Here is a 27,081-nt window from a genome sequence, read left to right on the forward strand (position 1 = left end):
TAAAGAAATTTCCAAACATTATGGTACCAAAATAGTTGTAAAAATAGTAAATCATAAAAACATGATTATTAATTTCAGTGATGGAACATTTTGTTGTTTTTTTTCCCAAAACAATACTTGAGCACCTACGCCTCTGGTCTACCCAACTTCTCAATATAAGTGTCTTTTAACATGTTACCATGACTACTTACAAATCTTACGGCTTACAATATGTACCCATTCTTCGTAAAAGAATTATCAAAATAACTTGAGTTTTACAAACAAATACTTAAATGCATTAAAATTTATATATCAGTCGCTCTAGCATTTTTGATTATATTTTCATGTTTACACATATGCAATATTTAATACACATTAAAAATTAATATGTTGTTATCAATCATATTGAGTGACTAATATACTATTTTCTATAATGTTTGCCATTTCAATATGAAATGAGCAAGTTAAAACAATGCTTATCGCCTGACCATTACTCGAGAATTTTAAATGGGTTTATTGAATATTGCATATTGTAATCAAATCATAAAAAGCGGAATTACCTAAACTATTTTATAATATTTCCTTAACAAAATATCTTAAATGTTTTAACTGGAAATCAATATTTTCGTTGGCGAGACGTTTAGTAAATACATACATAATAGAAGGGATAAAGGGGGAGGAATAGTTATAGGGTCAAGGCTTACGAATAGCATCACATTGGGTCTTACACTGATAGGAACACATACACATTTAACACTATCTATAATACAACATTTTGGCCAACGTGCTATACCCATTCACACATATCAGATCTAAGCAACATATCAATTGGTCACACAATATAAAGGAGTCAAATGAATTCGTCGGAGCCGTTATGTATGGTAACACAATTGAAAAGCAACAAATTATTACAGGACGTGTATAATTATTCAACTTGACAGTAATTTAATGACAAAAGTCTGAATTTACTAATGCCATCGAGGATTTTTAAATATACTTTCTATTACTTTTATGTCACAACTACCACAATAAGAGCATGTGAGAGTAAAACATTATCGCTTTGGTTGATGAAATATTTGATTTTGTGAGGGAAACTTTAAGAGACAAAACTATCAAAATTTAACATAAGCTAATCCCCTCTATGTGAACTGACATACTCCACATATATTTATTTTATTTAATCAAACTTTAAAAATACCAATTTGCATATTATTACTAAAAAAAATTAAGTGACATTAATTTGTTTAATAAATATTCATACCTTAATATAAAATATTTTTTACAGAAGTTATTGTGTAAAACAAGTGTTTGATAAGATTAAATTTTAAACACCCATATATCTCAAATTTACGCTCGTAGAATATGTCAGTTCGCTACCAAAACAATGACTGTATACACGGGATGACAAATTTCAAATCAGCGCAATTCCACCGCAGATAAATTAGTATTTCTGCCTCAGGGGGAAATCCCGTTATGCGCATGAGCTGGACACAAACACGCATATTGACTGAAATAAATTATAATTTCAGCCAAAACGCATGTTTCGAACATAAAGCTGCACATTATTAAAATACTCTGTAGCCATAAATGTTAAGCATTGTAAATAAGTGACATCATTTTGGATTACATTATGTAGATATCATTTGCTGTTTTTCAATGTGGTACCCATAATTTTTCAAGACATGTTTCGTGTGCATGCATTGCGAATAACTTAACTACAGCCAAAAGAAACAAATCGATAATAATATTTATGATTACTGGTAATTTTAACTTAAAAGAAAGTTTACGACAAACAACTGTTGCGGCAATTGAACTACATAAAAACGGGGAGACCTCATTTGATCTATAATATTCACAAATTACAAGTAAAACAGGACGTTACTATTGTTATTCTCTATTTTCACCTTCCTGTCACATTTGGAATTAATTTCTGACTTTATTCGGAAGTATTCAACAAAGCTGTTTATAATGTTAATACTATGAGAATTAATATCTCATTACCATATTGCCATTCTGCAAAAATAAATGCATTTTGATAACAAAGAAGTACACTCAATGTTAATTGTTTTAATTTCATGATAAATTTAATTACTCAGGGTATTTATTTGAATTTCACATTACGGCAGCAATAAAATGGATGGTTTGAAAAACATGAAGTGTATTATATTTTTTAGATTATTCAGATCTATTCCAACGTAGCCTTCACTTCCAAATCACTAAAAATCTGGATAAATGAGTTACTTTTATAGATATACCATCATAAATCATCCGGTGGTTGAATTTAGAACTAAGCTCATCACAGTATAAAAAATATTGAATGATATGTCAAATGTTAACATGCGGCGTCATAACTCAGACAACTTATACTGGTGAATCTAAAGTTTCAAAATCGATAACCCACATTTTTTTCTTGACTCTCATTCTGTAAGTACTTTTCTATCATATGATGTTATATATTTATGTAATCATAAAATATCTATTCCAGCTCTATTTATCACATAATATATGGAATTAAACCACACATTGATTGCAAAGTAGTTTATATTCAACGGCCGCCATTTTTTATATTTGATGACTGACTCACATTCGCGGTCGCGAAGTCTATAGACGTTGGTTTTTTTAAGTGTGATATGACAGTACATCTATAGACGTCCTCTACTGTACAACGTAATAGGACACGACGTGTATACAAGTCGTATTTTGGATTAAAACACTATGTTCCCTATCTACTTGTGTCACGGTGCAAACATATTTCCATTAGATAGTGTAGTATCTTAAGATTTAACTCATTTCTATATATTTAAATCGAAATTTTAAATTTTAATGTGTCATTATCATTATCACTAACATGTATTAGCTAACATGTGTCCGCGAATGTGTTAAACATGGTTTTCTATTAATTTTAATGACGTTTAGGAGATTTTATTCCGCTATTCGCTTTTTCTACATGTTCATTAATATATTTCCAAACAAAAAATATTCTATTTGCGGTCCTAAATGTGCTTGACGGTTTTTTGTGATTATCTGAAAGTGGCAGAATATGGAGGTTACCGACTTTGAATCTGTAGTGGAAAGACTTTTAACCTTGAAATTGTGCAGATTGCGATGTTTCTGTGGTATGTTTAAAACGGCCTCAAATATGCTATAATGTATTCGAAGTGTTACTTATCTTGAGATATTAAACATCAAAAATAGCATTGCTGAATATATATACGAAACAAAATGTTGTTATCTCAGATCCAGAAAAATAACGAATAGTTGTTATGGCGTTATGTAGATGGAATAGTTCTGCAAATATAAGTTTTTGCTAATTTTGTACAGGTTTTATATGTTCACAAATATTGAGAACGTTTCACTTAAGGCAATCGGAATCATTCATTGATCGACCTATCGGTATGAAGCAGTGAGCAGCCAATGAAATTTTATACCTCCTCGGTCAAGATATTATTACAAAAATAAACATGCAATATTACTTTAAAATCCTCATTATTTATAAGCAATTTTAAGTTTCTAATCAATAAAAAACGAAGTACTTATGTTCTTACATGAATTTTGCAACAGAAAATTTATCAATATCTGTCAACATTACATAAATTTGATAACCTAAAGATATCAAAGTTCACAATAATTGAAAGTGGGTACGTAGTGAAGTGCGTTTTAAAAAAATCAAAACTAATCTACAAATAAAAATTAAAAATTGACAAGATACCCCAAAAGTAACTAGAATTCTTTGGCTTCAATATTATAAATTTATTTCAAAGGCTGATTATAAAATAGCAAACATCCATACATCAGATTCTGACTTAAGCAGATATTTTGTCTTTATTTATCTTTAAGGGGTGGTAAACAACCGACTAAGAATAAAATTATCAAAGCAACAATGTCATCAGTCTTCTAACACGTTTCAATAAAAATTCACGCAAAGCCCTGGCACACTTTTGATTTTTATGTTATATTTTAACTTAGTAATGATTTAAAGTAGTATGAAAACTCTTGCACGGTTACGGATTCCTACTTATGAAATAATCTATTGACTATGGTGAATTAATGGCAATACATTAATGTACGCAACATAGAATCAAACACATAATAAAATATGAAACGTCCGTTTGGACGTATTAGAATACAGTTCGGAAAATAATACACACAAAAAAGGAACACGCAGCCTAACTAAACACAAACTAATAAATAACATGTTGTATAAATGAGTAGAAAATTTAATATAAAAACAAAAAATCGTCTGTCTTTCTTTTCACTTCTTCGGAACCAAAAATTAAGCTGTCTTTTTTATTGTGATTAACTGAATGATAACAGAAAATTTTTTCACAATTATTAAGCAAAACGTTTTAATTAAATTTTATGTGGTCCTAAACAATCACAGCACGGACAACACAAGTTTCAAAACACTTTTTTGAAGAGGTTCTTAAACGCTTTGCCTTTTGACCGTTTGTTCTTGGCACTTTGTGGTTCTATGGGCGCGGTACTGCTGGCCTGCGATATATCGCCGATGCTCGACCTGACACTGAGCTGCGGAGACTCGGAACCTACCCTCACTTGTCTCTCTTCAGATTTTATTTCTCTAAAATTCAAGTCTCTAGCGACACTCAGGTCTTCAGAGACGGTCGGCACGCTTCCGTCATTACTAATACTTCTTTGACTCTGCCGGCCGAGTGCAGATTTGAAAAATGCGGGCGAGCTCAATCTTCTTACTTTCCCAGTTTTCTTTTCATTTGACTTATTGCCAAATATTGACCCGTTGGTTTTGGGAAACTCTTTCTTGGGAGTGAGTCCATTGATTCTGGGGATCGGGACTTCTCCGATTTTATTGAAATCAATTGGTTCCGTCTCCGGAACTATAAATTCGGCTTCATCGAGAGCCACAGGGAAGTCTATTCTAACCGCATTCATATCCGGCCTCTCCCATTTTTCGTTATCTTGCTGCAATTGAATGTTGATGTTGGATAATTCAACTTCTGTCGGATTCGCTACGGAATAACTTCTTTGGAGGACAGAAGATTTTCTCTTCCTCTTTTTTTTATCTACTTTTAAGCCGGCAGAGATATCGCTGGCGGTGCGGGCAATATGCAGAGCTTCTTCAGAAGACCTTCGTATTTTGGTGTTCGTGTCTCGACCGGAATGTCCTACAGCGCCTTCTACCGATCTTCTTCGTATTTTAACTTTCTGCGATTGGTCTTTTTTTGGGCTATTGGAATTTTCTATCGCAGCTGCCCCCCTTGGATTTCTTCTGAATATGTAAGTGACGAGGACAGTTATAAAAATTTGAAACATCATCATTTTGAAAAGAGAAGTATTTCCGAACCAGCTTTCTCTCTCTGTCAAAAGAATATTCACAGCGGTAGAAATCTGAGCGAGTTGCTGCTGAAGAAGTAACATCTCATCCGTATTCTTTTGGTCCCGTTCCGTGCTTTTCTTGCTCTCTTCGTTCATGGTGTGCAGCGTCTTGTCGAAAGTCTTCTGCATCTCTTCGACTTGTTTCTTGTACCTCCGACTCAACTCTTCCAAGTACTGACCAGAAAGGGACATATTCCTTTCCAATGCCTGAAACATAAAAGAAAATACATTAAAAGAAATCATAAATAATATTCTGTATTCACCTTGCGGTGAACTAATGGTAATTTATTGGTTTATGAAGCCATGAGTCACAGGTTCAAAACCCTCATCTGGCAAATTCACATGTTGTTATTCAATGTGTATTTGGATCTAGAGAATAAACCCAATATGTTGAGCAAGTGGCTAAATTCATTTTCTCGTAAATTAAATCTGTTAATAAACCTTCACGAGAAGCAGCTGACATCAGGTTCCAATGAAAAAAAAAATTACAATACACGTTTGCTTTATTTAGTATATTTTAAAGTTACATACTAATTCAATGAATAAATAATTCATTTATTGACCTTCAATATTTATGTAAAATTTTTACCAGAATTATAAGTTTTTATCAAATTTTGATTGATTATTAAATTAGAAAATATATTAACCTTTATTCTGTTTGATAACCGGAGGAAAACTGACTCCTTCTGTCCCTGTCCCTGATGAAGAGTCGGTGCGGTGCTGTGTGGTGGGGCCGGAGTAGCCGGATCGTTGCTTCCCTGCTCCAGTTCCGACAGAAGCTTGTCCAACGACAGCTGGTCTTGAGTGGACAATTTCACATCTTCTGCAGAGCCGTCATAGGACACGGTAAGGCTTTCGACATCATTGACACTGTCCTGGTTGACAGTGATTGAGGAGAATTCCGGTTTCTCCTTATCCGGTTCTAGTGTCATTGTCTCTGGTACAATTTCTTTCAAAGACTCGTTAATGTGAATTTTCTCCGGCTCCTTTGTACTGAGAGTCTCGGTTGAAACTTGATCTACATTATTTTTAATACTAGCTTCAATTCCGTACCCACTCGACTGACTATTTACATTGTGGACTAGATGTGATTCAGAAGACGTTTGAACAGTAATGACACTCGGTTCCAAGATATCTGAGTCTTTCTGGAGGGTCTTAGTGGGTTTAATATCAGCGATGGTTCCACCTATTACGTCCAACGGGGCAGAACTCTCAATCAATGGCACAGTATCGGGATTTGGTTCATCATTAATGGTTTCTTTGCATGGAGAACTGGTTATATCGTCCCCACCGCAAGTGACAAACGGTTCATGAATGAGTTCTTCCAACGTTCCCTTCTCTGTTTTCTTATCTATCGTGAGATTTGAAGTAATATTAAGATCGGTTTCATAACTTGTGTTGAGTACCACTTTCTTTTCGATGATCGCCAACATATTACACAGAGCTGCCACGTAGCTGGGCATAAATAATGCCGAAATATAACTAGCCATTTCTGTTTTAGATAACAGCGTCCGTTTACTTTTAAAATCCAAACCATATTGCTGACAAATGTCTGTATTACAGAGTGTACTATGAATTGTTGGAGTTTGCATCAGGTCTTTTAAATGATCTCCCTGACAACTTATCAAATCATACACATCTGTGAACATGGAATTGCTGCAGTTATCGCAAACGATAATGTGACTCGGTGTGCGGCATTTTCTGGAGTCAGGAGTTATGGTTTCCTGATGCACAGAGGAATTTTTAGAATCACCGCTTTTAACAAGAACTTGCGCAGCTTTTTTCATAATTGACATGACAGCATCTCGGGCGGAACCGAACAAATTACGTGAAATGTCTTTTTCAGAGTTTGTTAATCCTAAAACTTCTTCATCATCGTCGTCATCATCATCAGGACCCTGATTAGATTGAGAATGTGGCGAATTTTCTGTCTCGAAGACTTCAAACTCTGAAGTTCCGTAGACTCGAAATAAAGAAATGGGGCAGTAGTGCTCCGAGCCGTAGTAGGAATGCATTTCTACTTTAACAAATTTTCCAAATAAATGAGGATGAAGATTGAAGGTCTGAATGTCTCTTTCATCCTTCGCGATGAACTGCCCAACACCCGCCCAGTCTCTGGTAGGAAACCTGTCACTCACTGACACAGAAAAGTTTTTTGGTGTTGAAGAGAACAGTTCAAAGTTCGCAAGATCGACTTTTTTGGCTTGAATTGCCTCGCACAGCTCCACTATGAACCAAATCCGACTGTTACAAGTGTTGAGCATGTATTCGTCTTTACCAGGGGAAAGAATGAATTCAGCAGACCCCGCTTCAGGATTGGCCGCAATAATCTTCGCTCCACAATCTGGCGAAGCGTAATTCTTCGACCTCACTTTCAGATTGGTGGTAGAAGTCACCGTGCCTTGAGTGGTTTGCGAAGAGTGATTGAGGACATTTTCTTTGTTTTTCTCCGCCTCTTCCAGTTGCTTTTGAGCCCACTCTGAGAAAGATGGTATTTCTTCTTGAGGCTCACTCGCTTGAGGAACAGCATCTGGTTTCTTAACAATTTCTGCTTCCGGCGCTGTGTTATTGTCCCCTCGGACATTGTTATCATTAATGTTACTCAGCACACCACCGGGCGCATGCGGCTCAGGAATGATTGCTTTAGATCGTTCGGTGATTTCTTTGAATGACAATTGATCGTTCTCAATATCATTGTGAGATTCGTTGATGAAAGCCTTCTCTAGCGGTGGAAGAGAGTCTCGTTGGGCCTCCGATATGACAGGCGTGTTATTGAAGTCGACATCGATGTTAGTATTATTTTCGTGGAGTCTGTCAGTGTCAAATGCGTCGGCAATCCGCGCAGAATTGGCCAACTCTGCAGCAGCAGTGTCCACTAATGTCACGAGGACTGGCTGCCCCGTGTCTGCAAGTCTGGAACAGAAAAATTAACAAAAAAAATATAAATAAATTGCAAATTAACAAAGGTATATTCAACAATAATTATTCTAATACCTAAGTGTATTATTTCGTTCTGAACATGGTAGAAATCTCAACAACTCAAAAATGAAATTAACAAATTTTGTTTCATAACAATATAGGTAATAATGAAGTTTTCCCAGGTATTCACCGAATCAATTAATAATTAAAATATACCATCTGAGTGCACTTCTATGATGGCTATTTACTCATATTGTATTTGAATGATTTTAGTAGTTATATATTTTAATTGAGTTAAATTAGTAAGTATAATATGACATTTACTTTCATTTATTGTTCATAGTTGTATTAGCCAATTTCATTTCCAGCTATGCATTATTTATACATTCATATATGTCCAACATTTTTTTCAATTATCTACATTCACTGATATGGCTATGTGCAATATAATATAATAATACGCTCATATATGAATACACGAAATAAAAAAGGCACTAAGTACCAAAAAGTTGAATTTGAGATATGGCGGTTTTAATGAATAGTTCGTTTATTTTTCATAAAAGCACTATTTTATTAAATTCTCAATAGATTTAGCATACAATCTTAATATCATTAGAAGAAAAAAAAATACAATTTATAATTAAACATTCTAAGAAAAACACGTTTGAACAACGACATTTTAGAAAAGCACTACGTCGCAACACTAATTTCTTAAAATAAGCACTAAGTGCCTCGCTCTATGTCGGTAATGAGGCACTAAGTCTCAATGACACACATTGTTATTAACTTCTTATATTTCTAAGAGATAGGAAACCTTTTACGTGTCTGAATAATCAAATAATACTTAACTTAACCATTAATAGTATAATTAACAAATGATGATGACATTTTGTAATGGATTTTCACAATTTCTCATAAAAAGAATGACTGTATCTATTAAAATAAAACATATTATTATATTGAAACCTTTGGTGAGTGTACACTGCCTGAAGATGCCGAAAGGCGAAACCCGGGTCGCAAAAAATGACTTAAATGGAATATTACAAAACTGAAATCCATTAGAATTTTAAGAATTATAATATGAATTAAACTGAGAAATGAAATGGCCAATGAAACTATTTTTTACAAGCAATCATCAATGTCCGACAAGGGCAAAGGATACGCAAATTATACAAAAACTCCTTTTTTATTATTTTTAAATACAAACATAAAGATATTATGCCGTCTCTTTCTAAATCTTGATTTAGTTGCAAAACCCAATTTCTATATTGATACTAACAATATCATATTCTTTCATTTTCGTCATATTTTTAAAGGTACTCGTATTAATAATTTTCATTTTATTTTTTATAACTCATGTTCCAATATGCGAGAATTTCTTTTTACATACCTATATTATGTTTTTTTCATGTAAGTATACTTGTTTTATGGCAATAAATTTAATTTTTGTTAATATTTATTTCTTATTCATTTTTCAAATTTGGATTCCATGTTACATTATTGTTTTTTTAATTTCGTAAGATAAAGATTTTCTAAAAAATACCGTTTTTTGACAACCCTACCAAATATTATCACAATATGACATCATCTTCAACTAGTTATTTTCGAAACTTACAATATCCTTATGGCTTATTTTCTAATAATATGTTCTCATATGCAATTCTTGTATATCATAATTTGAAAACGGTTGCCAATCTCTGATAAAATCTTGACGAAAATTATAATATGACTTGAAAATTTAAATTAGCATTTTCCTCATTATTTGGCGGTTTTCTTGCAGATATCACTTTATTAACACATGATACATATCCTTTGCCGGCGTCTTTCAGTTTTTTCTCGCACAATTCATACTCTTTTCACCATTTTTACGACGTTTTATAACATTAGGACAAGACGCTGAAACATCATTCTCAGCCATTTTGATACTAATGTCAGTTGAAACAGAATGGCACTTAGTGCCAATTTTAAAACTAATCGCGCTCCCTCTTACACCCAGAGCCATCTTTAAATATCCATAGAAGTTCTAATATTTTTTTTTGGTACTTAGACATGTATTTAGGATATTGGCGATGGCACATAGAATATTTCTGCATACTCAGTTTTTTTTTCGATTTTCGGGCACTTAGTGCCATTTTTATTTCCTGTATTCATATGATTAAAAAAACTTAAGTAGGCAACTAAGTTTTTAAGCAACCTGTTCCACTATAAAAAAAAATAATGGAAACACGAAAGAATAATATCGCAATAAATACAATATGGCTTGACAAATTATACAAATGTATGTTTTTAGATTAAAAAAAACAATGTAATACAAATTATAAGTTTATAGCACTTTTGACATTCACATAAGTATAATAAATTATTTTCAATCAATTTTAAATGTTTACATACATTGTAATGATGTTATGATAGCATAAATGAAAGCACTGTGGAAATGATTATTCAGACTCGTGTAGAAAATTTGTTGAATATGATTTTCAACCAAGGTGATCCATTTTAGACTAAACAATATCTATGTATGCCGTAGATGTCGGTAGGTAATCGGACTTAGTGGTCGTTAATATAATATGTCACACGCTAATGGGTGGAGGAGATCTGATATAATGTTATAATTTATGTCGAAGGGGATGGCAGGGGGGTTCTGTATAAAACGTGATGAACAACCAAAAATACCTACTCATTTTACTCATATTCTACTCAATATTACAGATTACTTTTTTATTGGGCCGCCGTCTTCTGTATTTTTTAATCTTGACAATAAAATTAAACTGTAATAACTAATAACCCATATTACATTGAGATTAGACAGATGTCACTGTGGGAAATTTAAATATGCCGACAAATAAATTGGCAAAGCATATTGGTGGGGTCAATGTTTGTCCAGTGTCATATTCTTTCAAGATGTTTTCTAGTCAGTATGTTTATGGGGTGTTTTCCATATATTATGTATTTCAAATAAATTAATGTCAATTTGCATTATTTTTATCATCCAACACATTTCTTTACGAGTAAGGGTATACTTACAATAAAACTAAAATTTTAAGTATATGAAAAATAAAATGATCACAAAATATTGTCTGCCCTGAAGTAATTTAGCCTGTCAGAATCATTCCATATTTTTTTTATTACACAGATTAAACAGATCAAAGTGACGGAAAAATTAGCTGTATAAGCATTGTAATAAGATAAGGGTCAATTTCCAAACAATAATTTGTACATGTCAATTTTATTGCACTTTAAATTAAAATAAAAGAAAATAATTTAAGTACTTAATTACATATAAGTATGGGATACTTTTTTTAGAAAATTGTTATAAATACATATTGTAAGTATGTACTTAAAACTGAACTTTACTCACTATAAGGTTGATTCTTACAGATTTTTGTAAGATGTCTAAAGCTTTTTCTGGAAAAAGTATCCATCACTATTCTGTTGAGTTACATATTGTATGAAATGGAGTTTCCTGTAGATAAGTATATCAATGTTCCAGATACTAATTCAATTGTTACTATTTTATTTTTTCATTATTCACTAAATGTTCATTGAATGTTTTGGCTTTATCACTATCAGTATTTCGTAAGTTTGTATGTCAGTCATTTAAAAATAATCATTGATAGTTTGTGTAAACAGCCCAAATAAAAATAACTTGATAGTAATGCAATAATATTTACACATTTTCTATAATAGTGGTTAACTACTATATTCTTATCAATTATAATACATACATAATATTATGTAGTAGGGTTGTCAAAAAATCAGCTGTTTGGAAACAAGATAGGTACAATAATGTATAAATGGGAGAAACCGCATTAATTTTACATTTCAAAAATTAAAAATGTGTTTTCTTTTTCGTACCACTGGCAAAGGAACATAATATTAACAGTTTTACATAATTTAAGGGTGGTGTTGCTCAGTGGTCTGACGACGTTTGGAAATTCCCATTCAAGATGAACATGGAAAATCATATTTAATAATATTATTATAAACTTGATAGGTATTCGCATTAATTCAATGGAAATGATATACAATGATTGATGACAAATTTATATATCATCATCATTATCATCATCAGCCCGAATCTATCCACTGCTGGATGAAGGCCTCTTCAAACTGCTTCCACTTCTCTCGGTCCTGTGCATTGCGTTGCCACGTACTTCCACAGAACTTTATCATTTCATCGATCCAGCGGCCTCTAGGTCTACCTTGCGGAAGTTTTGTACTTCTTGGATACCACTGGATGACTAGATTTGTCCAACGATTGTCTCTTCTTCGAGCTATGTGTCCAGCCCATCTCCATTTAAGGCTTTTAATAAACTCTATTACATCGCAAACCCTTGTCTGCTTCCTTATCCACTCATTCCTCTTTTTGTCCGTTCGCGTTATGCCCAGCATGCACCTCTCCATACCACGTTGTGCTACTCTAAGTTTCTGGATCTCTCTTTTGCGTAGGGTCCATGTTTCACTCGCATATGTGATCACGGGAAGCACACACTGATTGAACACTTTGCGCTTTAGGCACAGTGGAAGGTCACTTTTGAAGACATTATTCAGGCGGCCAAAAGCACTCCAGCCTAGCTTTACTCTGCGAACAATTTCATCTAATATACATCCATCTATAGACACTTGTTGTCCCAGATAGATGTAGCTTTTCACCTGTTCGAGCTGAGTGCCATTGACGAGGATCTCTTTTTGGCCCGCAAAGCAGTTGAACATGACTTTTGTCTTTGTTACATTTATTTTCAAACCTACTTTGTTGCTTACTTCAGCGAGTTCCTGCATTCTGCTTTGGAGGTCTTCTGAGTCTTGCGAGAAAATTACTATGTCATCGGCATTAATAAATAGGTACCTTATAATATGTAGGATTTATTTATTTTATTTATTAAGTCCAAAATTTAACTCCAATTTTCGAACTATGTACCTAGTAAGTAACACCCCCTCAATTACAATATAAAAATATTCAGCAAATATATTTAGGAAAATACAATATAATTTTAGTAGGTAGGTACATAATAATATTATAAGTATGAATATTGTATGTACCTAAATATATTTTATATTTAAAAAATGTGTATTTTATGAGGAATCAAAATAAAGATATCCCTATTTAATTTCCCGTCTATAATCTTTCTAGTATCTTAACACCGATTTGACATTGAATTAGGTATTTGCACCGTTTTGATATTAATCTAATTGACATTATTGTTTGTTTTAATTTCAATTAAAACAAGAAAAATCGATTATGAAACCAGAGTTGATTAAAATAGATTATGAATTGAACGTACTTGTGCAGAATGTAGCCAGTCCACAATAATGTCGAGCTGAGATAATGGCACTTTAGCAACAACATGCTATTAAAAATGTATGTAAAATTGTAAATAGTATTTTATTTCAAGAATATTTTTTTCGCGGCTTGGCTATTTTCAGCAGAACGCAAAGAAAACCTTCTCGTATCTGATCTATATCATATCTCATTTTTTTATTTTTTGTGGACTGGCTACTTTCTGCATAACTGTGTCCAATTTATATAAAGTACTTAACTAATAACAACTATAAAAGAACTTGTGATTGCTTCTAAGAAAATCAAATTAACAGGGGAGTATTGCCTCGGTCGGATACAGGGAGAAATCCCGGTAGGCCGAAGACTCCCAAATGGTGTTATTATTGCAAAACACTGACAACGCGTGTAAGTATACCTTTCAAATATGAAATAAAATTGATACTGTTGAATGAGACCAAAAACAATATAATTCCTATCGCATAGTCATTTTGTGTTCATTACATTTTATCGCCTACTGAGCCGTTCAATATTCGATAATAGGAATCATACATAAATTTTTATTTTACAGCGCTCGAAATGGACGGAGCGCACCGGAACGAAGCTCCGTCGCATGGAAAAAATTTACACACCTATTTGAAAATTAATACGAAACTTGTCGACACATCGTCGCTATAGGATTGGTTTCCCGAATATCAGTTTTTGTCGAAATCGACCTTTTAATGCAGAATGTTTTTTTGTATCTAATTGGACTAGAACCATCCCTTTCTTTAAATTACTTTGTAATGGTAATGAATACATCATTCATATGCTGTAAAAATAACAATTTAAATATCTCCATGTATTTAAATATAGGATTATGAAATTTGTTTTTGTCTCCTGAACATTTGATTCTATTCGGAAAACCAATCCTACAGCGATGACATGGTAAAATATAATAATATGTGTCGTACACCCTGTTTTCGCCTGCGACACTGACAACTTTTGCATGCCACAAGTTTAAAGACTGTTATTCAATATGATCGTCTGAGCCAGGTAGGTAGGTATATAACAAAAAAATAAACCACTTATTTGTACACAATACATAATATGAAACTAGATCCTAAATGTGTTAATATTTTCGGAAATACTATATCGAGCGCTCCGGTTAGTATTATTTTCCATTTCGAGCGCTGTTTTTTATATTAACACTGTTGTCATAAATTTCCCGCGACAACACATCACATGAGCATCATAGGTATTATGTATTTTAAAAAAAAACAACTATCACATATAGAGATGTATTAAATGGGTATGCATGTGACATAAAATAGTCACCAACTTATTTCAAATATTATACATCACACATCCTTATAATAGAACAATGCTTAAGTAATACAAAATGCAATATATGAAGGCGTCCCTGGAAAAAAGATCTATATGCAAAAACAAAATTGTTCAGGAGAGGGAAAAAACGTTTTATTCGATCGTGCGGACTTTTGGAGTTTTGGAGTATATCCAGGGCTCGAAATGGACCGGAACGCACCGGAGCGCCGTTCCTTTTCGTGAAATCGGTAAAGTTATCGCTCCGTCTCGTGGAAAAAATAATTTGACCGTCTGAGCTAGATAGGCCATATAACAAAAATCTAACAAACTTATTTTTATGAAATGCACATAACATTTGATAACTATATTAATATCTTCAGAAATTTTCCGAGCGCTCCGATCGTAAATTGTTCCATTTCGAGCGCTGAGTATATCTGTGTGTTCATGAAAACACTCTTTATCATTGACATTTTTTTTTAAATTTTTGGATAGGTAATAAAATAATCATATAGACCCCTTTTCTACGGTAAACATTTTAGTGTTGCTAATATCTCAAAAAGTGTGGCAGTTAACATAATAAAACTTTCCAACATCGTGAGCAATACTATATTATATAGACTCCTTTTCCGGGGACGCCTTCATATCTTGAACGAGGCCTACGGTGATATTAAGGGACAACTAAAGGGGATGAAAAAAGTATGTTAAAAGTTCAAACAATTGTTTACCTATAATATAAATCAGTTGACAGACTCTTAGAAGCGGGTTGCATCGCGACCAAAAAGCACACGAGCACCCTAAACAGCCTCCCCAACATCTTGATTGACTGTACACTTCACTCTCACCACCTCCGGCCGCTAGATAATTCAATCCCCATCAATATAAAAATGGAGCACGTACAGTCATCAAAATTCCAAGCCGGCAAGTTAAACAATTCACGGGGGTCAATGTATAAATAGTTCACCTATTGATGAAAGTCCGCGATGTCAGTTTCACTTTATGCATATCGCTTTTGTTAGCATATAAATAAGGCACTTTGTACAGATTCACCATTTCATTAAAGTATTCAATTATAAAATTACACTCTTTCCCAACATATCAACACCCCGTACACTGTAAAGAAAATAATATTTATAAATTTTAATATGCACATAATTTATTATAATTATTATACCTCCTAATTTAGGTAAATAAACACAATTTTACAACGCAGCCTTGCTCTATTTCCAAATAAGAAGCTCGATACAAATTCAAAATTCTTATTTCAAATTTCATTCGTACTGTGAAACGCCATATTATTACTATGACGAAATTTCGCTGATATTTTCACGGCAGTTCATAATGTGTCAAATCGATTAACATTGACCGCCTTTTAAATACGCGTCATACATAAGCAATCTAACCGGCGCGTGTTTCATTACGCGCGATTCGCGAATAACATTGTACCACGTAAGTACTACTGAAAACATACGATAAGAGAGAAATGAAATACCTATAAACGTAAAGTTTGAGCCGGCCTAGTCTATGAAAAAGCAGACCGTCCGCCTTGAAAGTTGAACATCGACTAAAATCAAAACGGTAAAGACAAAATGTACCCGTTCACTAGTGACTATACAAATAATCAAACCTCTCAATTAACGCTGCCCGGATATTAACAATAAATTATAATTGTTAAACAATCGATGACATACAGTAGGTAGACTATGATTTAGTGTCCTTACAGATTGACGTTCTTTAGAAGCGCCACAAACGCATCAAAAAACGCCGGCACCGTGCGCCTCGAAAAGTGGCGCCACTTTTACGTCAAGTAGGGATGTTATGTGTGTATCGGATCTAAATGTATATAAATATGAAGCCGGCATTGCTCATTCGGAGCACTTACATATTTTATAATTTTTGTATTTACTCTTTATACTGTTTACATATCGTTTTTCTAATACCCCTTAAATTTCTTTGTTTCCTCGTGTCACGTTGTGAACGTCTTGAATTTGTAAAGTTCACTAAGTATAATAACTCAAAAAGCATAGTTCTGAGATAATTAGGAAACAAGATTTTGGACAGGTTTAATATTCTATTGTAAGCAAAGATATTGAAAGACTAGTCCAATCTCTTTGATTGTAAGTATATCTAATTTTTGTAGATTTTAATGACATTCTAGGACAGTGTTTCCCAAAGTGTGGTACGCGTACCCTGGGGTACGGGAAGAGTTTGGTGGGGGAACGTGCTGCACCGAGCTTTGGCTGCGCCTGGTGCAACAAGCAATAATCCGACATCAATACGACATCCACGCTAGAGGGTTTATCGCTTGCGGAAGAAGAGCAATAATTGTTGGAATTGGCTTCAGACGGTTTCATTAACATTAAATGTCTAACTTAATTATATGTATTCGCTTTTTATATCTAAATGTAATTTTGTATGCTATATTGGTGTATATTTTGTTAGTAATGTATCAATACAACACATTTCTTAGATACTGGAGTCATGAAAGGGTGATAAAAATACTGTATAAAAAATGGGGGGCTTTTTGGCGCTGCCTAGGGGCGGCATTTTGCCTATGGACGTCACTGCATTGGGCAAATTAATAAGACCAAACGTTCGAATAAGACTCGTTCCTTTCGGTTATTTCTCTTTAAAGATCGCGCACCGATGTGTCTCTTTCGACAGCGGCAACTTTAATATTGCATCTCGAATGTGTACTTCATATGGAAGGGCCTCGATTCCGGTTTGGCAGTAAATTTTTAAGCGGACGTTTCCAAATCGGGAACATTTCGGGCAATAAGGTTACGCGAAACGAATACGTAACTACAGGTGAGACGCGGTTAAACGAAAATAGACCATCATCGATGTGGTTACAATAAGCGTACCTACTGAAAGAGAATGATTTAGTTGCAGTTTCCACAGAGTATCATCACAATATGTCTGTCAAATAACGTGCGCAATTTATTCAAATAATGGTTTTAATTCAATATTATAATAAGATTTAGAAAATGCATATTTTCATAGTATTCAAAAAGAAAATTTATTCAAAAAGAAAATTTATTAAAAATGGTTACCCAATGTTAAATGACGTGCCCCTTATGCTCTCAACCCCTCAATTAATACTATCGACAAGTTTTAACATTACACTTAATTGAAGTGTTACACTCAGGAAACTCAAAAATAATGGGAACTGAAATACATAACGGGTAAGTGCAAGAACGTAGTGGTCGCGCGGGGGTGGCGCGGTGGCGTCTTGCGAAACTCAAACGTATAACCGTGTGTAAAATGTTCGTAGACAGTGTCATTTTTGGGGCATAATACACACAGTTATACGTTTGAGTTTCGCAAGACGCCGCCGCGCCGCGCCCGCCAAATCGCTACGGCCGAGCACTAAGGCGATAGCAGGTAACCGACTCGAGTAAGGAAGAAACCGGGTTAAACTTACACACGTGTCAAGAATACGTTTTACGTCGAATACTGAAAACTGCTCTCGGTTTATGCATTTACGCTCATTTAATGTTGGTGTATTACACACACTATTGCACGTGCATAATGCGTGCTTCATTTTCGTAGGACACCACACATTCAAAAACCCTGCATCAATATGCGGCGTATTGAATATAGCCTATCGGTATTCTATTTATTATCTGTTCTGTGGTTACACTCCATAATATGAGTATAACCTTGATTCGTTTCTCAGCATCTTCAAGTCATAAGTAGGTGTAATAAATTGTGAATACTTAATAATACAATATTTCAATACTTTATTGGTAAATATAATAATTGTTTATAATAAAATTTATTTTAATTTTTACAAATTGGTTAGGATTAAATCGATAGATATTTCGGTGTTGACACCAGAGTCTAATTAATTATATAATTATTAATAATAACGATTTTAAAACAACGCTCTTTATTAAATTTACTTTTTACCCTGAACTGGAGAGGAGCCGAATCACGGAAGATTCTTACTACTACATTGCTCGAGATTTCTACAATAATTATTATTTTACTATTTTGGAAGCAATGAAAGATGATGTTTTCCTGTCTGTAATCGCGTTGTACAAAAAATATGACAGTTGATATTGTACTCTCAAATAAATTTTATTTATTATGAAATAACAAACACATGGTTTTGTTAACTTATTATACTATTTAATTTACTTAAAGACCGGTTTCGTCTTTAAGCATTTTCAATTGGTCTAATTATTGAAATACTACAAACAAAAAAAAAACAAAAAAAATAGGCAGATAGTGTGTTACCTTATAATTTCACCAAGAAATACGGTATAAAAATAAAGGTTATTTGATTAAACAACTATATCAATAGGCACTTACTTCAATTGTTGATCATTAGTAAATCGAATTAAGAGAGCAAGATTTTTTTCCGAATTCTTGATTATGTTAGAATAAATTCTATCACGTAAATGCATGCTTAGTTAATAATATTAATATTTCGGCTGGGTTAATACGTCAATGCTATAATTTCTCCGGAGTTAGTTATAGAGCAAACTAGATGATAATTAAATTTACAATACAATATTTACAATATGTCACGAGTCTCGTTGATAATGATTAATTATGTTTACGACATAGAAAACCCACTCGTTATCTCCGCCTAAGTATGCATAATGCAGCATTTTAAGCTCTAATTTGTGTTTTAAATAATATGATCTCGGTAACTTGCATCGGTCGTGCACTCGTCGCCGTCATGAATTTAGATAAGTAAGGATACCCCACGCCGGTGACGAAGTCATTATTTAAATCCAGTTACCAGGCAAATTGGTAAGGTCGATGTGTTACGTCTGGTTGGCTTTATATTGTATTTTAATTTTTAACATGACAGGGTGGAATAATTCAGTCTCATACTGATCGCAGAATTGATACAAGATTGTAACAGCTCAAGAAAATTCAACGATTTGAATTTTATCTTTATTAGGTAGGTAAAATATTATATTGTCTAATAATCCAAAACCATTATGAAACTGGACTAGAGGTTATAATATAAATCGTAGAAATAATAATTTAAAAAAAAGTTAATAAAGTCAGTGTTTGGTATTCCTTTAAATATTATGTCTTTCCTCGAGAGAAAAAAAATTGAAAAAAACACCAACAAATTCTATAAAAATGAAAAAACCAGCAGACCCCAATTTTATGGGCCCGGAATTAACGTTGTCCCGCTATTTACGTGTAGTTTCTGCAGTCCTGTTACATTTTAATACATTAAATTCCCGGTTTTACGTTGTTATATCCCGCAATTTACGTCTAATACATATATTCAAAATTTCGTATGTATTAAAATTAAATCAAATCAAATTTAATTCAACCCATTCAATTCAATGCATGCGATGGATGAAATGAATTCCAGACGCACGTGTGCGCTCCATTTATAGATATCTAATGCGATTGTAGCAGTTTCAAGAGAAAATGAACATTCTCGAATAGGCGATATACTATGCTCCGAACAAATTTGTATGATTTTTAATAAAAAAATAATTTATTTAAAAAAAAATCAATAAGTAAGTACCCTCCAATTTACGGGTTCTTTTAATTTCTGTTTTTTTTGTCACTCCCTTCAAAAACGTAAAATTGGGGTTTCACTGCATTCATATTCGCAATTGCAAATGTGGTAATTTCACAAGCATATTTATTTTAAATCAGTTAAATACTACTGCAGTGTGATAGTATCTATATAATTATAGATAATGAATAATCACTACTTATGTCATTAACACATTAAAAACAATAATTATTATATTGTATCAACCACGTTCTAGCACCACAGATAACGTTTTAATAATACGGTTTAGACTGTTTTCTTTATAATTTCGAATAATTTGAGTCGATAACCAATTAAATAAGTTGCTCCAATGTATTTTAATTTTTATCTATTCCTGGATAATAACAGTAACCATAGAACGAACAATGAAAATACATACTTAATTATAATTAAAATATTACCCCGTTATATTTTAATTATACCTACGCTTACGGTCAATAATTGCCCACTGCGGTCAATTTGCCGTAAACGAAAATATGTTAATACCCACGTACATTTAAAAGGTTGGCATAGTCTCACTATAAATACGTAAGAATTTCTTTAAGTTTGATGAATGATTCTTTCCTACGAAATACGGAAACAGAATATTGAAAATTGATTTAACGTCGGATGGGACTTGATAATCTTATTTCTAAGTTATCATTTAAAAAAATAATGATTTGTCCCCAACACCGTCCGCTACGTCTCCATGTCCGTTATGCAGGCGTGTACCGTGGCGTAGCCAACGCTAGACGCCCTTAATTTAAATGTTGTATATTACGGTCAACCCTGCTGGGAAAATATCTTCACGCTCTTCGTGAACTGTCGCAAACTTTGCGAAAGCTGAAGAATTTTTCCTTCGTAGATAAACAAACGTAGATAAGTCGCGAGGGCGGACCGTCCTAGAAGAAATCGGAAGCAAATCGAAGATTCTACTATGCCAAGCTGATAGACCTTGTAGGCAAAACCACCGTGTGAACTGTGGACCACAAATTGAAAAAAAATATATGTTAGTTTACCGGACGCGGGGGGGGGGGGGGTCAAACTCGCGTTTTATGCTACTACAACAGTGACGACCTTTTTTGTAGTAAAAAAATACACTGTAACACTCTTGAAATCGCAGAGCGATATACCTACGTCTGACGTTGGGCGTTGCAGAATTGACGCCCACCACGATAATGAATTCAGGTAGGCGGCTGAACATGCCATGGTAATGCGTGCTATCACTTAATGTCTCTGAACAAATATATAACAATAAATAATAATAATTAAATCTGATAAGATAACCAAGTTAACCTAAAGCAATCTCATGCAATATACCACCTAAACGGCACAATATGCTCGTAGATTATAAAAAACAACATGTGTGACATATGTATATGTGTATATATCAGTCAGATCAATATTAATAAATAATATTGATCTATAAGCAAGCTCGCACAAACAAACTCAACGCAACCACAAATTGTATTGTCAACATCATCTATGCAATTTAGTTGACATTCAGAAAACAAATGTACTAAACTTAATGTAATGGATTGACTCAATATTTTTAATTACCTAGTAAAAAAAAATGCGCGTGCAAAATAAATTAGTAGCGACGCGGTACGCCTGACACTATTGTAATCTACCAAGCGCACGACACCAATGAAGTGGACGCTCATAATAACCAGGGAACACAAAAATAATGGAAAGTCAGTTACCCTCTGGGTGGATAATCTCACTCAATATAGTTAACACAGTTTAAATCTCGAGTGAGGATGAATATGGGATGAACTTAACTCAATACATAATATTCGCAGAAACGCGCATTCGGTAATATTTGAGAACATTCAGGCGGGATTTAAGTACCTACGTGTCATAAAATACAAACAACTTAATAAACCGAATCAGGCTTTAAAATTGACGGTGCACGTCGAGGTTGAGAAATACCCTTGCAATAAAATATTAACTGTGAATCAATATTGTCATTTATAATTTCAGAATGCATCCGATATTTCCGCTTTCTTCGCAATGGACCGACAGAGCCAAATAATACTGCATATGTCGATATCTTAATGTCATGTTATTACTGCAAAATTGTAATTCTTGAAAAATCAACAAAAAAATGTTATTTTATGCTAAATAAGGATTTGAAAGAAATATATAACATCATTTACAAGAAAACACACGTATCTAGTAGGTATTCTTAATATTAAATAATAATTCTTTCGGAAATCCTTTCAGAAGTCAACATCAACTATGTTTTTGCCGATTTCTCAAGAATCACTATTTTGTAGTTATAACATTATGACAATGATCATCATGGCCCCCACATCATGAACCGGGCCCCCATTCTAGGATCTTTGGCAGGCCCCCCTTCCCCTACCTATCTCTAATGATAAAGGCAGTGTGTCTACAGTAGCGTTTCAAACGCTGTACGTGGTAAAATTAATGTGTAGGTATATTTAGTGTTTCTTGTTGTATATTTTAATACATCCATTTGAATTAAGGAGTTGTCGAGTGTCGATACACAATTTAAAAAAAATATCGTACAACCATATAATTTTAAATAATAACATTAATGAAGGAAAATAGCGCCGCAGGCTACTTTTTTTTAGTATTAAAGCAAAATTGTGCTGTGTGTTTATCTCACTTATCTGGTCGACTGGCCTCGCCGAGACCCTCCTGAGCCCGGGCCCCCAGGCTAGAGCCCTATCAGCCCCCCCTTGTGGGGGCCATGATGATCATCGATATAATTATTATGAGACGGACAAAATACCTACTAAATTCCTGATGTGAACGTCTAGTGATGTCGATATATATATATACATATATGTAAAACAAAAACACGGGGTATAAGAAAATTCCTGCGTTATCTATATAGTGTTATTTTTAGTTTTTTTTTTAAAGTGCCAAAATCATTATGTAAAGAACACAGATAAAAAAACCAATTATGGGGTAACAAGAACAACCGCCGAATCGACAATGCAAATAATTTATGTAAATGGCGCATTGTGCATCAACAAATTATTATATACTAGTATGTACCTATTAGGGTTTTATCATTATATTTTACCTAGGTAATAAGTAAAAATACAATAAACAATAAAACCAAAAATAATTTTGCATGACCAAGATGCAGATTATTATGATGTTGTCTGTGGTTTGGTTTGTAGAAAATTTTGGAGACCGCATACATTTATGGCACTATTAATATGTGTCCGTATTACATAATGCAATTTAAAAGCGTTTGAAACAAATTGTCGCAAATTAATGCGAATTGTCAGGCAACTTGAATAATTGAAGAAGGCCATTTTAAATTTACGTCGAAAACTAAAAAATAACATAAAATTATGCCGATAACGATTTAAGAAATTTCTTTATCTTTATCACCGCGTCCTTGACTCGGCAAAAATATTATTAAAATTTGACGTAAGTATTTTAATCATATCAGTTTAGCATGGTTCTCACGGTTAATGATTTTTCAAGAGAGAATTTATTCATACAATTTTATATTAATCCGTACAAGTCAAATTATACAGTATTATACTGCAATTATTACACTAGTCTCATAATTATACAGATCGGAATACACATTCTTCTACTTTACAGCTAGAGATAAGTTAGATCGAAATATGAAGTGGGAATGCAAATACCTAGTGTCTTATTCGAATCTTGCATCCCCTGTTAAATAATGATACATTATATTTTAGCATTCACCTTCTTGATTATGTACCTACATACACATTAACAATGGCATCGGTAGGTATTATGTAAAAAAAACTCCAACCTATAGATTTAGAGCAGCGTTTCTTCACCTATGGGTCGTGAACCAAAATGGGGTCGATTGGTATATTTAGTCAATTTGGTGGGTCATGAAATTAATATTCTCAACCAAACAATATTCTTGCCTTCATTTATAGTAACTATACATAATAGTGACTATCCATATGAAAATTTGAGGCGGCGAAGAAGCCTGTGTAATAAATGCCCACAATATAATTATTTTGCATTTAAATAGTTCAATATTCAAATAAATAAGAACAGGAACTGTGTTTGTTATTGTCAGCAATAATTGTGAGTTGTTCATTGGTCATTTGATTACAGTATCTATCGATAAAATACATAATATTATTGTATGACTTCAATCGATAAGGTCCAACCCAAGACTCAATTATAAATAATTAATCACGATTATTTTCCTTGAAAATACGTAACTTGGAAGAAAAATCTCAGATACAGACCTGCCATACACATGGATTAGAAAAAAACATAATTGCTTGATAATAACATTTTGTTTGTTTTCAGTTTTTCTGTAGGATTTTTCAGATATGTAAATTATTATTGTAGGTGCCTTTCTTAAATCTAGTGTATATTACATAAAACAATAATTTCATTGATTATAATAATAATTATATTAACCAAGTATACTAGTGTTACACCTTATTCTATGCTAATGGTAAAAATAATTACAAGATAAAAATAACGTTTTTAAATTCTGTTGAACCATACAAACTTGACTTGACTAGCTTAAACGATCAAAAAAATTTGTACTTGACATGTCATATTGGTTTCCATAGTAACGCACGTATATATTAATAATTTAGTTGCTAGGACCCCAGACCCCTAGCAACCGATAATGGTGTAAAAATAACTTTTCATACAAAACAGAATTAACTGAAAATGAATTCAATTCTACTTAAAGATGGCTAAAGGTATTTAAAAAAAATGCATTGGCATCGTGTTCTGATATATTCTAAAAGTTTCAAATGTCTAGCTACTAGGAAGTTAGTTAAAAATCGAATCCAAGATTTGTACGGACAAAGAACCACCAGACAAATGAGAATACGAGCTAAGAAAAACGTTGTAATTATAGTGTTCCTTAAAACAACTATAGTACCTACCGGAACATTTTTAGTCTTAAATTTTTCAAAGATATAGTATTGTACCATAATAAACTACAGTAGATGTTGATACTAAATTGGGGACCGATCCTTACGCCATCTATGAAGCACAGTATTTACGTAATTACCTTGATGTAAGTTAGAAATTTGGTGACCATTACTGACGAAATTTGAAAAAAAAAACGTTTTATATTGATATTATTAAAAAATGTTGGTTGGTTCAACAAGGATAGTCAAGCGCCGCGTTCGCTAAATTCCGTGGGACCGTGGCAAGAAATAGGAGTAGCCAAATACACAGTGGCGCATTTAGTGATGTAGAGGCCCGACGCGACGACTGATGGGCCTCAACCCTCTACGATAAAACATCTAATTTAAAAATAAATCAATGCATTCAAACAAATTATTTTTTTATTATCTCTGTTAATTGTTTAATATTAATAATATGTGCATCCATATATACCTACATAAATACTTACAAGTTAATTGAAAAGAACTCGATAGCAAAAACAAATTTACATAGGGGGCGCATTTTATTGTTTGGTTCACTGTTCGTATCTACCTACTTTTATTAACATATTTTTACTTCTAATCAGTAGATATTATGATTCCTTCTTTTATGCTGGGATTTTGTTATGCTTTGGGCAATACATATTTTCTACTCAGTTTGTGAGAAATATGTACCTATCTTTTTTCAAGTCTCGTTATAATTTAATAACTGACTGGCAGGTGTTAACTCTTCGGAGGTACCCTTTTAATTTTTCTCACGAATCGGTTGTGGCATGATTCCTCGAGATTTAAAAAAAACGGTTCAAGGGTTCCGTCAAACAAAATAGTTTGGGAATCGTGATTAGTACCCCTAGTACTTACATACATATATTACGTTTTTGTTTGGATATTGTTGGATGTAACAAGGAAGGAAAAAGACGACAGTAACATAATAATTGTAATTATAAAACTACGTGTGGGTTATTTGAATGGACAGAGGTCGACATTGAAAGAGTCATACCTGCCATGCAGCATGCTAACCAAGAAATCGATACTGATCAAACGATAACTGCACAGTTATAAAATGATTTGCCTGTCACGCTAGCTAACTCTGTGTGGTTTGCACTCACGCGAGTGAAAGCATTCACGCCTCGAGATTAAAGATCAGCTGGAACCCTGAACTTGGCTACAGAGTTCAACGACTCACAATAAATCGCCAACCAGAGAGACAGCTCAACACTCGAGAAGAAGTGCGAAAGTTATTATTGCTCGGGTGAAACGAACGCAAATGAGCGAAGTTATATTTAAATAGAGACGAGACAGTGTCTAATACAGGGTTTCCCAAACTATGTTCCGCGGAACACCAGTGTTCCGCCGAACCTGAATAGGTGTTTCGCGACCATTTGGAAAGGTTTTATACACTACAAAATATTTAAAGATCTTCTACTAAGTAGAAGTAAAATAAGTAAAACTAAAATAATTAAAGAATATACTTCATATTGAAAGGCGAGTGATGATCAATCTCCACTGATGTTTATGACGTCGAGTATCTTGGCTCCCACAAGGAGGCGGGGGCTGACAGGCTTCTAGCCTGGGGGGCTGGGCTTACGGGGGGCCTGGCGTGAGAGATCGACCAGCCAAGTGATATAAACACACATCACAAACATGCACTATAGTAAAAAAAAAAATGGCGCTGTTTCACTTCAAGCCTACTAACATTTAAGAATATGTGGTTTTCCCATACTTACAATTTTTGATTATTGTCGATATTGGACATGTCGATAATTGTGCATATCCAAACTGTGCGCATGAAAAAGATGGGGTAGGTATATTGTTTTAACTGACCGGCTGACAAGTCTTGTCAG

General features: G+C 33.6%; 1 protein-coding gene across 6 annotated transcripts in view; it reads right to left on the reverse strand.

Annotated features, from left to right (window-relative positions):
* Positions 1–2,400: 2,400 nt before the first annotated feature.
* Positions 2,401–27,081, reverse strand: part of LOC147066505 (SUN domain-containing ossification factor-like) — an 86,278-nt gene continuing 61,597 nt past the window's right edge. For 4 of the 6 annotated variants that reach the window (XM_085955832.1, XM_085955828.1, XM_085955830.1 and 1 more), the window contains exons 2-4: positions 15,556–15,940; positions 5,979–8,244; positions 2,401–5,538 (exon numbers count right to left, since the gene is read on the reverse strand). In XM_085955832.1, the coding sequence (XP_085811958.1) occupies positions 4,378–5,538; positions 5,979–8,244; positions 15,556–15,644 (3,516 nt within the window). In that variant the 5' untranslated portion in view covers positions 15,645–15,940 and the 3' untranslated portion in view covers positions 2,401–4,377. Of the gene's footprint in view, positions 5,539–5,978; positions 8,245–15,555; positions 15,941–16,319; positions 16,394–27,081 lie in introns of those variants that run through there. The other 2 variants (XM_085955829.1, XM_085955827.1) reach the window with 2 other exon arrangements.

The sequence above is a fragment of the Rhyacophila brunnea genome, unplaced genomic scaffold (assembly GCF_057557595.1).
Source record: "Rhyacophila brunnea isolate RB1 unplaced genomic scaffold, BYU_Rbru_1.0 scaffold_5, whole genome shotgun sequence".
In the NCBI taxonomy this organism is placed as follows: Eukaryota; Metazoa; Arthropoda; class Insecta; order Trichoptera; family Rhyacophilidae; genus Rhyacophila; species Rhyacophila brunnea.